The 13,026-nt window shown below is 32.8% G+C and overlaps 1 protein-coding gene across 2 annotated transcripts; it reads left to right on the top strand.

Moving 5' to 3' along the window:
* Positions 1–11,933, top strand: LOC109542827 (CTP synthase 1; the record flags this gene model as incomplete). 2 transcript variants are annotated; one of them, XR_007281897.1, is given in 13 exon segments in its annotated part: positions 1–404; positions 1,945–2,115; positions 2,230–2,447; positions 2,508–2,672; positions 2,732–2,943; positions 3,006–3,173; positions 3,226–3,400; positions 4,089–4,218; positions 4,277–4,384; positions 4,444–4,662; positions 7,121–8,100; positions 10,922–11,069; positions 11,613–11,933. XR_007281897.1 is itself a non-coding variant. In XM_048668033.1 (11 exon segments), coding segments are annotated over 11 exon segments (1,836 nt in total). In that variant the 3' UTR covers positions 7,225–8,678.
* Positions 11,934–13,026: the final 1,093 nt, after the last annotated feature.

The following is a 13,026-nucleotide window of genomic DNA, read 5'->3' as shown; positions in this document are numbered from 1 at the left end:
TCTGGATTTTTGGACGACGCCTCTCAGTGGTTGCATTTAGCAAAATCATTTTGGCGGGAAAGCAAAACTGTCCAATCTATACTCTGTAATCTGTGATCTGCATTTCCAATCTATAACCTCTGTAATCTGTGGTGGATCGCGTGCGCTTTTCCGCAGTTTCAGTTTGATTAAATTAGTCCAATTTTGGTATAAAAAGTGCTCGAATTGTGGATTTGAAATAGTCTCTTTACCCATTAAAATGAAATATATTCTTGTTACGGGAGGTGTAATTAGTGGGGTGGGTAAAGGAGTTATTTCAAGTTCGTTTGGGGCGATTTTAAAATGTTGCGGTATAGAAGTCACTATGATCAAAATCGATCCTTACATCAATTTGGATGCGGGTACTTTTAGCCCTTACGAACATGGTAAGTGATGTCATCTTGATTTAATTACTTGTACGTTTGTTTTAGCTTTGCCAAGTAAATGCTGTTTTTCTTAATGTCAGCCACATAACCCCAAATATCTTCCACATGCCGAACTAACATCTGCTATATATTTTGATAGGACATGTATTACTCGATTGCGTTATATACTTGATCACTTACACATAATTTGAGAGCAAAAAAAATTGTTTCAGTTAGGGTGTCTTGCTTTCTGGCTCAGTTTTATGTTTTGTCATTTCTTCGCTTTCATTGCCTCTTTGCCTCTTTGTAGCGTAGTCTGTATCTTTTTTAATACCATCAGTTTACGCTTGTTATGTTATGTAAACCCCTTTTTGTATAAAAAGTGAGTGCATAATAAATTGCATTTATTTCCAAACTACCGAACAACACAAAAATATATGGTACCTATGTCAAAAATATTGAGAACTATACAAGCGCCATAAAAGTTTCGTTAAAACATCTTTTGGCTAATGGAACACTATATTTAATTATGATATTCCTATCTTTCCGGGGTTTCAGTCAAAGTGTGAAGTAAAAATTTTGAAACATCGTTTATTTCATTACGTTTCGGCGTTTTAATGAAATAAACGATGTTTCAAAATTTTTACTTCACACTTTGACTGAAACCCAGGAAAGATAGGAATATCATAACAAGTACACGCAGCCAGGAAAATAAATTAGACTATATTTAATATGGGTAATTTGCTGGTTTGTCAGGGCCTCAAGTTCCACATTATCAAAATACCCACCTTATAGGTAGCAAGCTTGGGGCTTAGTGGTTTTCAACCGGTTTCGCCCATTGAAGTTTGCAATTTTTCCATAGTAAAACAGGCCTTAGTTTGCACTCCTAAAACCTCCCACCAGATCGATGCTACACGGGCAAAAACCGCTTGCCAATTTTTTTATTTTGGGTGCAAAATCTGTTAAATTTTATAAAATTGGCCAAAACCTAGCCCTTCATTAATACCTAGCCAAGACGAATCCGAACTAATAAAAACTAAAAATACAACTGAAAATAATCAAAACTGATTTAATTTTGATAAAATTAATCTAAGAAAAAACCAACTATTATTGAGTTAAGCAAATTTTAATTGCGTTTGGTTATATAAAATATGAGCGAAATTTTGATAGTTTTTTCAGTTATTCGGCTTTCATGCCGAAAATTTACATTTTCATGGCGCTGATAAATCACAAAATTTAGAAATTTGGCAAGAAAATTAATACCTCAATCATTAAATAGAAAAATTAAATGATAACAATAACCATGAGAACTTTTTAGCTCTGTTAACACATAATTTGTATCTGGTTTATTTTGTAAAATGATCATTTTTGAATAATCAGGAAACGCCAATTATTTCCTGCCAAAATAGTGTCTTTTATTGCAACTTCTTGTTCTAACAGTACTTCTATTTGATTTCTCTGGCGTCTTTAAATAAAATTGTGCCTCTTTCGAATGTCTTTTTTCGATGTCAAATTTCTCTTTGTCTTCGCTTTTTGCTCATTTGCAAATACATTGTTTCAGGGGAAGTGTATGTACTAAATGACGGAGGAGAAGTGGATTTAGACCTCGGCAACTATGAAAGATTTCTGAACATTACCTTGCATAAGGATAACAATATTACTACCGGCAAAATTTACCAATCTGTTATTTCTAAAGAAAGACATGGCGATTATTTGGGAAAAACAGTTCAAGGTAATAAATCGACTTTTTGCTGAAATTATTGTGTTATATAATTAAATTGTAGATTCGAGTGCTTGAATCTGTGAACAGCTACAATGTTTAAAAATAACGTTGTCTTTCTTTTAGTTGTTCCACATATTACCGATGCGATTCAAGAATGGGTAGAAAGAGAAGCAAACAAGCCGGTATCACAAAGTGGTAAACTTCCGGAAGTGTGCATCATAGAACTCGGAGGAGTTATCGGAGATATTGAAAGTATGGCTTTTGTGGAAGCCTTTAGGCAGTTTCAGTTTAGAGTTAAAAGGGAAAATTTCTGTGTGGCCCATGTTTCCTTGGTTCCACAGGTAAGAAGCTGAAAGTACTGAGCAACACTAATTGATACTTATTATAATATTTGGGCACAGCCAAAAACTACTGGGGAATCAAAAACAAAACCAACACAATCATCCGTTAGGGAACTTAGGGGATTGGGTCTTTCGCCAGATATAATTGTTTGCAGGTCAGAAAGGCCAATTGAGGACGGAGTCAAAGAAAAAATATCTAATTTCTGTCATGTTGCTCCTGAGCAGGTAAATATTGAACTTTACATGCCAATAAGGTTTTAATAATTTTCACATATTTTTAAAAGATAATTAGTGTTCCGGATCTGCCGTCTGTTTATGAGGTTCCAGTTTTTATAGAAAATCATGGTATGGCTGAGTTCTTGAGCAATAGATTACATCTTGGTATTTGTCCACTTCCTCCGAGGAGGAAATATATGGCAGAATGGTGTGAGTTAGGAGAACGGATAAGGCATCTTAAATATGATGTGATTGTTGCCATTGTAGGCAAATATACAAGGTTCTCGAATTTAAATAGCTTAACGAAAATGTGAAACTAAGTGATCTGATTTTCTATTACAGATTAGAAGACTCTTATACATCAATTACCAAAGCTCTTCATCACGCAGGAAACAAAATTGGTTACAAAGTTATTATCAAATTTATCGAAGCGTCTAATTTAGAAAAGACGATGCTGACCGACGATCCTACGGCTTATCATACTGCTTGGAGAGAGCTCTGCCTTTGCGAGTAAGTTTACGTTTGATTAGAAAGTGTGCCATAAGTTAAAAACTATTCTTAGTTGCGTGGTGGTGCCAGGCGGCTTTGGTAAACGCGGAGTTGAGGGCAAAATCGAAGCTGTGAGATGGTGCAGACTCAAAGAAAAACCATTCTTAGGGATTTGCTTAGGATTCCAGACTGCCGTTATCGAATTCGCACGAAGCGAATTGGGTTTAAAAGATGCACATTCAACAGAGGTAAGTAATCATTGACGACTGCACGGCAAAACGCTAAAAGTAATTTTCGTCGTTTTTACGCTTCTTAAAAATGCACCAGAAAATGACATTTTGAAATCGCATTCTTTTAACCGCTCACTTTTTTAAAAGTATGACAGGGTTTGCTGAACCATTTTCTTAAGTATCCATTTTGTGTTATTAACAACTCCGTAAATTATTTTTATTGTTTTAGTTGGTATGATATATGCTTGAGTCTATGTTTAACAAAACTTGGAGATATTATTTTTTTAGCTAACCCTTCAAGTCTCAAAAGTTGTCCAAGGGACGTAGTTGTGGACAAATCGCGAACATTTTGCTTAAAATATGTGAATTTATTCACTGTAAATTGCAAAAATGCTGTAAACACGTGATTGCGTTTTCTAAGACGTTGTTCAGATTCACGTTATCACTACTGAGGTTTTTAGCGCTTGGAATAACTTTAATTATTTCCTATTAATTTCTATTTTATAGTATAAAATATTACTTTTAAAGCGTAGCTATTGTAAAATCGTGACAATTAACGGGTTTTTTAATGTTTCAACTTTTCTGTAAAAGAAAATCGAAAAGTTCTTTCCTAGATTTGAAATAGTTATTTATAGAAAAACTTTTTGAATTTTGGACTTGTGAAAAAATTTAAATAAAATGTTACAAGGGAAATTAAATGTTTCAGGTTAATGAAGAGACTAAAAATCCAGTTGTAATAGACATGCCTGAGCATAATACGGGGATTATGGGAGGTACCATGAGGCTGGGAAAAAGAACAACTGTTTTTAAGCCAACCAGCACCAACAGTAAAATCCGTAAGAATTAAATATCCCTATACGAACTTTGTTAGAAATACATTTACTGTCTGTTTAGGAAAGCTATATGGAAGCAAAGGTGCGATCGAAGAGCGCCATAGGCACAGGTTTGAGGTGAATCCTGAATATATACCGAATTTAGAGAAGCACGGGTTGAAGTTTGTTGGTAAGAGCCTCCGTTGCACCTACGGACAACTTTCTTAACAAACTTTTTGTTTTTTCCAGGTGTAGACATAGATGAGCAACGCATGGAAATACTGGAATTAGATAATCACCCTTATTTTGTAGCGGTGCAATTTCACCCTGAATATCTTTCCAGACCTGTTAAACCCTCTCCTCCGTTCATTGGTTTGATTTTAGCGGCAAAGGATAGGCTGAAAGCGTATTTGTCTAGAGGGTGCAAATTAAGCCCACGAGAACCGCAAAGCGATTATTATGATTCAGGTAAGGAATTTTTGAAGTTATTGCCTTGCAAGTGAATGGTTAGAACGAGAAAAGCTTAGGAATGTCAACAATGCGTATTTGCAATATTTAAAATTTTATCGAAACATTTCAAAAATTTTACCATTATTGTTCAAATGTTATTTAAACAAAATACCAGTCGTTAAAAAATCAGGCTCTACCCAGCGAATTACTTTTATACCACAAAATACAAAGAATCCGGTTCCGATTTGATTATTGGCATCATATTTTGCTTTATATATATATATTTGCTTTGCATATATTGCATGACCCCATATGTTTTTGAAATTAGCAGTAATAAAGTAAATAGGCGAAAGAAATCTACACAATTTATCAATGGTTTAATTTTTGCAAATCCGCAAATTGTAACATTAAACAAAAGTTTATTTTTAATAGTAAAATGTCTCATTTTTGCATAACACATTTAAAATCGTATTACTTTACATTGAAATTTGCATTGCAACAGAGCATTATTGCGTTTATTACTGACATAAACATGTTTTTTGCGAGACGCGTTTGCTCTTTGAATAATAAAAAGCGTTGGTTATCTTTATCTGTTAAGTCTTAAAATTTCTATTGTTATAGCTAAGTAGATGTTTAGCTTGCAATAACATAAATGACGATTCAGGATAAAATGAAAATATTTCAAGGATATGTCTAGGATGTGCAAATAAACAAAATAAGCTCGAATGTTCGAGTCCAATTTTTAATTTTTCATAAGCACAATTTAAAAACTCAAAAAAAAAATGAGTATACATCCAACAAAACAGAGCACACAGTCATAAGCAAATAGCATTAATTCATCAGCATTCATCATTCAGCATAGTGCAGTTGCGTTTTGGCTTAAATGCTAAGCGTAATTAAAAGTTCGGCACCGTGAAACGCGATGAGTTATAACGGAAAATACTCCAAAAGTTCAGAGTTGCGCGTTCATTAAAGAAGACTGCACTCTAAATGCCGTCAAAATTTCGAACTTCACTCATCGTTAAGAAAATATTGCTTAGGATTTGAAAAAACTATTGCGGACACATTTTGCATCGCGATCGATTCCATCGATTTTGAAATAAACTCGTTTACGCAACTGCATACTCTTCCAAAAATTCCAACTTCCAACACAACAACAAAAATGTGTATAGTACAGCAGGAAATTTCTCCAAAGCGAAACTTATTTAAAATCATAAAGAGAAAGTATATAGAAAAATAAAAAATCCATAAGAAATTTATAGAGATCACTTACCAGCTTTGCCAGCTGACGCCCTCCATCCTCCATTTTCTACCCATTAATTCTCAAGTTCACTACACTTTTCCAAACTACAGCACTTGCCACAAGGGCCACAATGTTTCAATATTTCCCATCTAAGAATACCATCATCGACCAATTTCGTCCACTGTCGGTAGCAAACTAAACATTCAAAAACTTTTTCGAGAAAAAAGACATCGAACTACGGAATAAACATGATTATGTAATCATGTAATGAATTGTTCGCCCTTTCAGTGATTCATGCTTTACTTCCCAGTTCGATTTCAGATTGTTTATTGTTGGCATTTTGCAAGTGTCTGTTCGCATGGCAATATTTCCAAAGGCAAATTTCATGTTCACACTTAACGAAAGTCAACAACAACTAAACGGAAAACTCTCTAAACGCCGATCTTTTACTAATTTAAATTTAGAGCCATTTCCATTTGTCTGCATTTCACTCAGCTGCATTAATACACAACTAAATTTAATAACCGAATTATTTTTGTTTTTCAAAAAATATTGACTAAACTAAAAAACCGCGAAGAAATCACTTAAAAATTAAACTGTTGCTCAATTTCCGAGCGATGATAGAAACCAACGAAATTTTAACTAATTAAAAATGTAATTTAAAAGTTCTGATTTCAAGAAGTATTCCGCCACAAGCGCAATTCGAGGTGTGGCGCAGTGAGGCGCGATTAGTTATAACTCACCAACTTACAGAGCGGCATCAACTCAAAAGCGCAACTCAACACAGTGTTCTCAGACCTAACGCAAGCCAACAATTGCAAAATTTCATTCCTTGCATTATTTGAAAAATGAGCAGGCACTTGATTACGTTGGAAGATATCGAAAGAAAATTAATCGAAGATTTTCGGGAACTATCCTCATTAAGCCGTCTATCGAATGCGAATAGACCACACATCTTTGTCAACCTGTTGAGACCGCGCTCTCAATGATTTTTAATTCAAACCGCGGCACAATACTTTAATACAAGTCAAGGGTGAAAGTTGTGTTCTTCCGTAGCATGGGATTTTTTTCTGACTATTAAAATGAGTATTGTGGCAATTGTTAATCCCGCCTTGAGTGAGCCCTTCTTTCGACTTGTTAGAGATGTCTTTAAAATATTTCCAATTCGTCTTGAATTGCTAAACGGCGATTGTTGTTGCTTACTGTTTTAATTGTATTTTTCTATAATTATAGATGACGCACAAGATTCTAACGAATTGACAGTAAAGAAGCTACACAATGAAAATGAACACGATGACGACAACAGCAGTGCTTATAGCAGTTCTAGTCAATGCTAAGTTGGTTAGTTGTGATCGGGGTTTGCTTTTTTCTATGCAACAATATATCCAGTTGTACCTACTATAACTATTATCAGGAACAGGACACGGCAGTAGCAGCAAAGTACTTCCAATAATTGAAATTTACTTGTTTTTATATTCAGAATTCCACGAACTAATTTTAGGGTCTAATCATTCCTTTTTTCTAATTCCATTTTTTTGCAATTCAACAGTTTTTTTTTGGTTTATTTTATATTGTAGGGTAATGTTGTATTTTATTAATTGTACCAGACCAGTGTACTGTACCAGTAATTGACTTTGTGCAGGCCAGGAAGTATTGTAAATATGAGTAACTGCAAATGATCAGTTCTTATAAAGTATGTTTATAAGAACTGTTAAGTATTGAAATTTACTTGCTAATAATTTAATAAATTTACTGACAATACTAAACACTTTATTTAGATGCTTCTACTTTAAAAAGATCAGCAATATTTTTAGTGTCTTACTTTACATGTATATTATTTGATATTATCTCACACCAACACTAAAGATTCCTCACAAGCTGTACACTTTGGAAATTCCATATTAACTTGTAATATCCGCGTTGATTCTAACATTAGCCTGAACATATAATCAATGCCAATCACGAACTCTTATTTCACCTCCAATCGATTGGGAGATGCTCATATTCATATGCATCTTATTTGGCATTCAAAACCATAATTCATTATGATAATTGCTTATGACTCCAATTGAAGAATGCTAAATTATTTTATTATACAATCGGTAAGGCACAAGCTTGTATTGCCAAGTGCAAAGGGTTCTTAATCACAGTTGACCAACGCTTCTCAACGTAAATCGATCGAAATGTGCCGCCTAATTCAAGTTGTGTTGATGGTAAGACAATATTTGTGTTTTATACTTTTGGAAATTGGATGTTGATTTAAAAAAAATTAGGATCTGTTAAATTTATTTTTTGACAAAAATGCTATATTTTCAGTTATTCAAGATATAATATATATATTCTAAGTACTGAATTGAATTACTGCAAATGAATTAGTATCTGTATTTTTTTGTTTGGGTTCGGTATTTTGCAACTAAAAAAATAAAATAAAAAAACAAGAGAATTTCGTTAATAAAAAAAATATTTATTAAAGTTCAAGACCGCATACCTCGAAAAAGCTGCGTTTGAAGATATGTTTATAAAGGAAATATGCTTGTTCTTTATTTGATTGATTTGAATTTGATGTTCTCTATCACCATAAAAGTTTGCCGGTATATTTACAGAACACTCAACGACAATGGCGAAACACCAATTGATAAGTGTGCCCAATTAATTTGCCCAGATTTATAGGTTCTAAAACTAAATATTACCTTCATAAAAATTGTATGTTTAATTATAGGAAATGTTGCATATAAGGCACTAGACTAACTAGTTCTAGTTCGTTTCAATAAATAATTATTTGAAGTAATAATTTGATTTTTGTTGAGATGTTGAGTTGACTCTGTTGCAAGTGGTAAATCAAATTTATGTTGTTAAATGTTTGAATTTGGCTCTAAATGTTAATCGGATTGAACATTTCTTCTGAAGCATTGAAATTAGTACGGGGCTCTGAAGCTTTTATATTCTGGCTAGTGATTTAAGGTGGAGGTCTGGATATTCAAATAAAAGTACATTGAAAGTTGGTTAGCTAGTTGAAATTAATACCTCTGATTTTTTACGTCCCAATTGGAAAAGAAAGTGGAAGGTAGCAGGTGTGGGACAATGATGAAAACGTCATTATCTAATTATTTGTCGATTATTCGACCATTATTGGGGTCGTCTTCAAGGCTCAAATTCTGTGAGAAACTGAGCGTTCTGTCTAATGGTAGTATTTATTACAGTGAATGGTTGTGTGCGATTTCCAGTGTCCGTTAAACTTTGTTAATTAATTAACTAAATTAAAATAGCTAGTGCCTTGCCATGGGGATGCATTTACTATAACACTAGACTACTTAGACAGAACTTTCACACATAATTTGAGCCTTGAAGACGACCCTAATAAAAGTCGAATCATAGGCAAATAATTAAATAGTGATATTTTTATCATTGTCCCACACCTGCTATCTTCAACTTAATAAAATAAATAAATCAAAAAGTACTTTTTCAAGCGGAAACTAATTGTTTTTTAGTCTCTGCTTAAATTAAAAAGTAATCCAGTAATCCTGTAGGTCTGCTCTAAGCGTGGTATCAAAAACGTAAAACACTTCAGAAAAGAGCTGAAGATAGCTAAGTATCCGAACTAAATTTAATAAATATGACTTAATTAAAGTGGTTAATCATCTTAAAATGTTTTAATCAGATCGTCTAATTCGTCGCTCAACTAAATCAAGGGCTTGACGATAATTTAATTTCAGAAACATAATTATTGTGCTATTATAGTACTTGAACTTCTTATAATATGCTTGTATATCATGGCAGTTCAAGTAAACACTAAATGGCGTTCAACTGATAATCTATATAGGGTGAGTCAGTTTATAGCGGCAGAACTTAAGCGATTGATAAAAATCTCAATAATACATCGAAGGCGTTGCATAGGCATACTTATACATTATAAAAACGCGTTACTATTCATCATATCATTTTCAGGATATTGAAACTAAATTAAAACACTTTAGTTTATCAAGTGCAGCAGTTTTATTCAATAAGCTTATACAAACTGCAAAACAAACGTCTAATTAAAAGATACGTTTTCAATATGAAAATCGTTTTAATATATTTAAATAATAAATAATTTTAATTATTTTTTTTAATAATTCAATTATATAAATTAAAATTGTTTAATTTAAGTTTCTTACTTTGTTGCGATTAATTTGCAATAAATTTTTTTTGGCAAAAATGTAGAAAACGGTTACCGTTAGCGACAAGAATACATTTCTTACGTAAAAATGAACGAAAAAATATTCTGTTTTAAAATAGTTTTGATGGTGGCAGACAGAAAAAAGTTTATTTACATTATTTATATTTATATTATTATTTAAAAATTAAATATGTATTAATGCCATGGGGCGCCACCTAAAAATTTCGCAAAAACTTGGACTTGATTAGGTATTGCTTGATGGGGTATTGCGATAAGTCCTGGAATTTACAATTTTATTCCAGTATCTTAAGAGTTGTGTAAATCATTACAAAAAAATGTAGATTAAATGTTAACTTTGCCACTCTGTAGGTATCTAAAAAATAAGGCTGCTTTCGATATATATTTGTATGATATTTTCATCTTACAATTGGATTTTCTATCGACCGTTAAAGTCCTGCTACTGTTATATAAACTGACTCACCCTGTAAAAAAATCTCCAGAATATATCTAAGTTATTCAAATACAGGAAAAGTAAGATTGTTTCAGATTAATTGTATTTCTTGTGATAATAGACACTCCCCATTCAGCAAAGCAATTTTATTTTGAAAATGCACCTTTAATTGTAAGTTTGTTGTGCAGGTTTGTATCAGCTTATTGATAAACTAAAGTATTTTAATTTCGTACCAACAACCGTATGTATCGTTTTCAGTGTATTATTTGAAAATTTATCCATAGCTTAAGTCTTCCGCTTTAAGGTACGTTTGTCTTAAAATATACTACGCAGGCCCACTCTCTAGATTTAAGTAAATGTTTGGAAAACATCGAATTTCAACATTCTCCAGAAAACATTAATGCATTTTCGTTTATTACATGTTCAGCTTGTTGTGATCGCTTTGGCTTTGGTCACTACCTTTGGAGCGCCGGCTCCATTGCCTCGTCCGAATCCTCAATGGGTTGTAAATCCTTATGCGTATGCTTCCTATCCATATTATTACAGTAGCTACTATTATGCAGCTCCTGCTTATGGTAAGTATTTTATATTCATTCCAACAAATAAGTGGTAATTCTCATTATGAATCATATTTTCAACCCATGTATTAAATTAAACTATTATTCTCAGAAAATGGCTAAAAATAGAGTCTAGAAAAAAAACTGGATTTGAGATAAACTCATAGCGTGGGCAAAAATTGGTCTCTATGGCTTATTTCGGAAACCGTTTAATAGATAGCAAAAACTCACATACGACGCAAAAATGGGTATCAAAAAAGTTACAAGAACTTGTGTTTTATTGTACTTAGATATCGAAAGATCCTGGTGGTTTCCGGTAGAAAGTCGGCATATGCGTGTAATGTTTTTAACGTTGTTTTCTTATTCGATCTCAATAATGTTTGAAAATTTTCATTTGCAGTGGTCAGTAAACGCTCACATTATTATTCGATATTTCAAGTTAAATGTTAAAGCGGAGATATTAATGTTAACGCATTAAATAAATGCGCAAAAATGCAGTAAAGCAAATGAACATGCTTTAGTAAAATTGACTACTTATTCTAATGATCTATTTTTTTCCAGGCTATGCAGTTTTAGGCTGACATCGAAATAATTTATAAACGCCTATTTAATCACCTATTACAGATCGGAAAAAACCAAATGTATTCGTTTTAGTAGATATCTATTAAATAAACACTGTTGGAATAAAAGTTAATTTTGTTCGAAATCATTTACCATCTTTGCATTATTATTACAAGCTAGCTGTAAAATCATGATATTTAAATATCAATCTCTGTTACTACTTGATTTGATTGCAGTTGATTTGCAACTTTCTGATTAAATCACACAAAGTACACGATAAGGATTATCTGTTATTTAATAAATAACGAAACATATTTGTAATGATTCCGTTTTGATCCCATTAATATTGATTATATTTCAGGAAAATTATCTACGAATTTTTGCAGTCGTGAGAGTTCTTTCAATATTTGTCACGCAGCCAGGGACTGCTTGGTGTTTCAATATGTAAAATTGTAGCAATCGAACAGACAATTCAACTTGCTGCGGTTGAGAAATCCCAAGTTGGCTTATAAGCTCAATCTAGTCAACTTTGCCGAAAATTTTAAATCCCTAACACGAATTGTTTGACAAAAATCAATATGAAAAAGTAAAAAAAAAGTTCAAAGTATAAAAAAACAGCGCGAAATCTAAATGGTTGGTCAGGATTACACGCAACCTTTTTATGCGCCATCCGCTAATAAAACAATTAAAAGTAAAATATGCAAATAGTTGGACGGATCCTAGTCCGTGAAATTGTCTAACGCAGATCGTTAGATTTGTTTAAATTTGGAAAAACAGCAATTAAAAAAATAATTTGTTTGGAGTGGCTTAAGGTGCTATCCGCTAGACCATCACCACCTATTGAACAAGATTCACTTACTTTAAGACTTGAAAGCGTAATTCGCAGCAGAAAAACACCAATAATTGATAATAACGATAATAACTTGATGACAAAAAGTGAAGTTTACAGAAGAACGGGATACTGATTTTACTTTTAGTCTGTAAAACTTCATTTAAAAACAGTCAACCATAGCAAATCTTGAGTTAATGTATAAAATCTGACTTGAAATTCGTTTTACAAAAGTAGATTGAAAAAGAGAACCCGGAAAATCCCTCGTGATTTCTGGTCGTATAAATATGACATGCAACCGTAATGTAATGCCAAATTTGCCGAAAGCTGCATCGTGCCACCTGGATAGAAAGAAGAAAATGGGTTTAGTACAACAGAAGAAATAACTATAATTAAAGAATTTGGTTTTTGAAAAATTAAACTAAGTTGAAATTAAGGGATTAATAGGTTAGAAATCATTCTTACCAGCTTTCTGCAAGCTGGCACCCCATGCTCCATTTTCTACCCATTAATACACTAAAAAATCAGACACTACACTTGATCACACAATGGAAATACATTTCGAATTATAAACTTTCCTTAAGG

Source organism: Dendroctonus ponderosae, unplaced genomic scaffold, assembly GCF_020466585.1.
Source record: "Dendroctonus ponderosae isolate FM_Combo_2020 unplaced genomic scaffold, Dpon_F_20191213v2 Dpon_F_20191213_7, whole genome shotgun sequence".
NCBI lineage: Eukaryota > Metazoa > Arthropoda > Insecta > Coleoptera > Curculionidae > Dendroctonus > Dendroctonus ponderosae.
The sequence above is the reverse complement of the archived record's forward strand: the minus strand, read 5'-3'. Positions and strand labels throughout refer to the sequence as shown.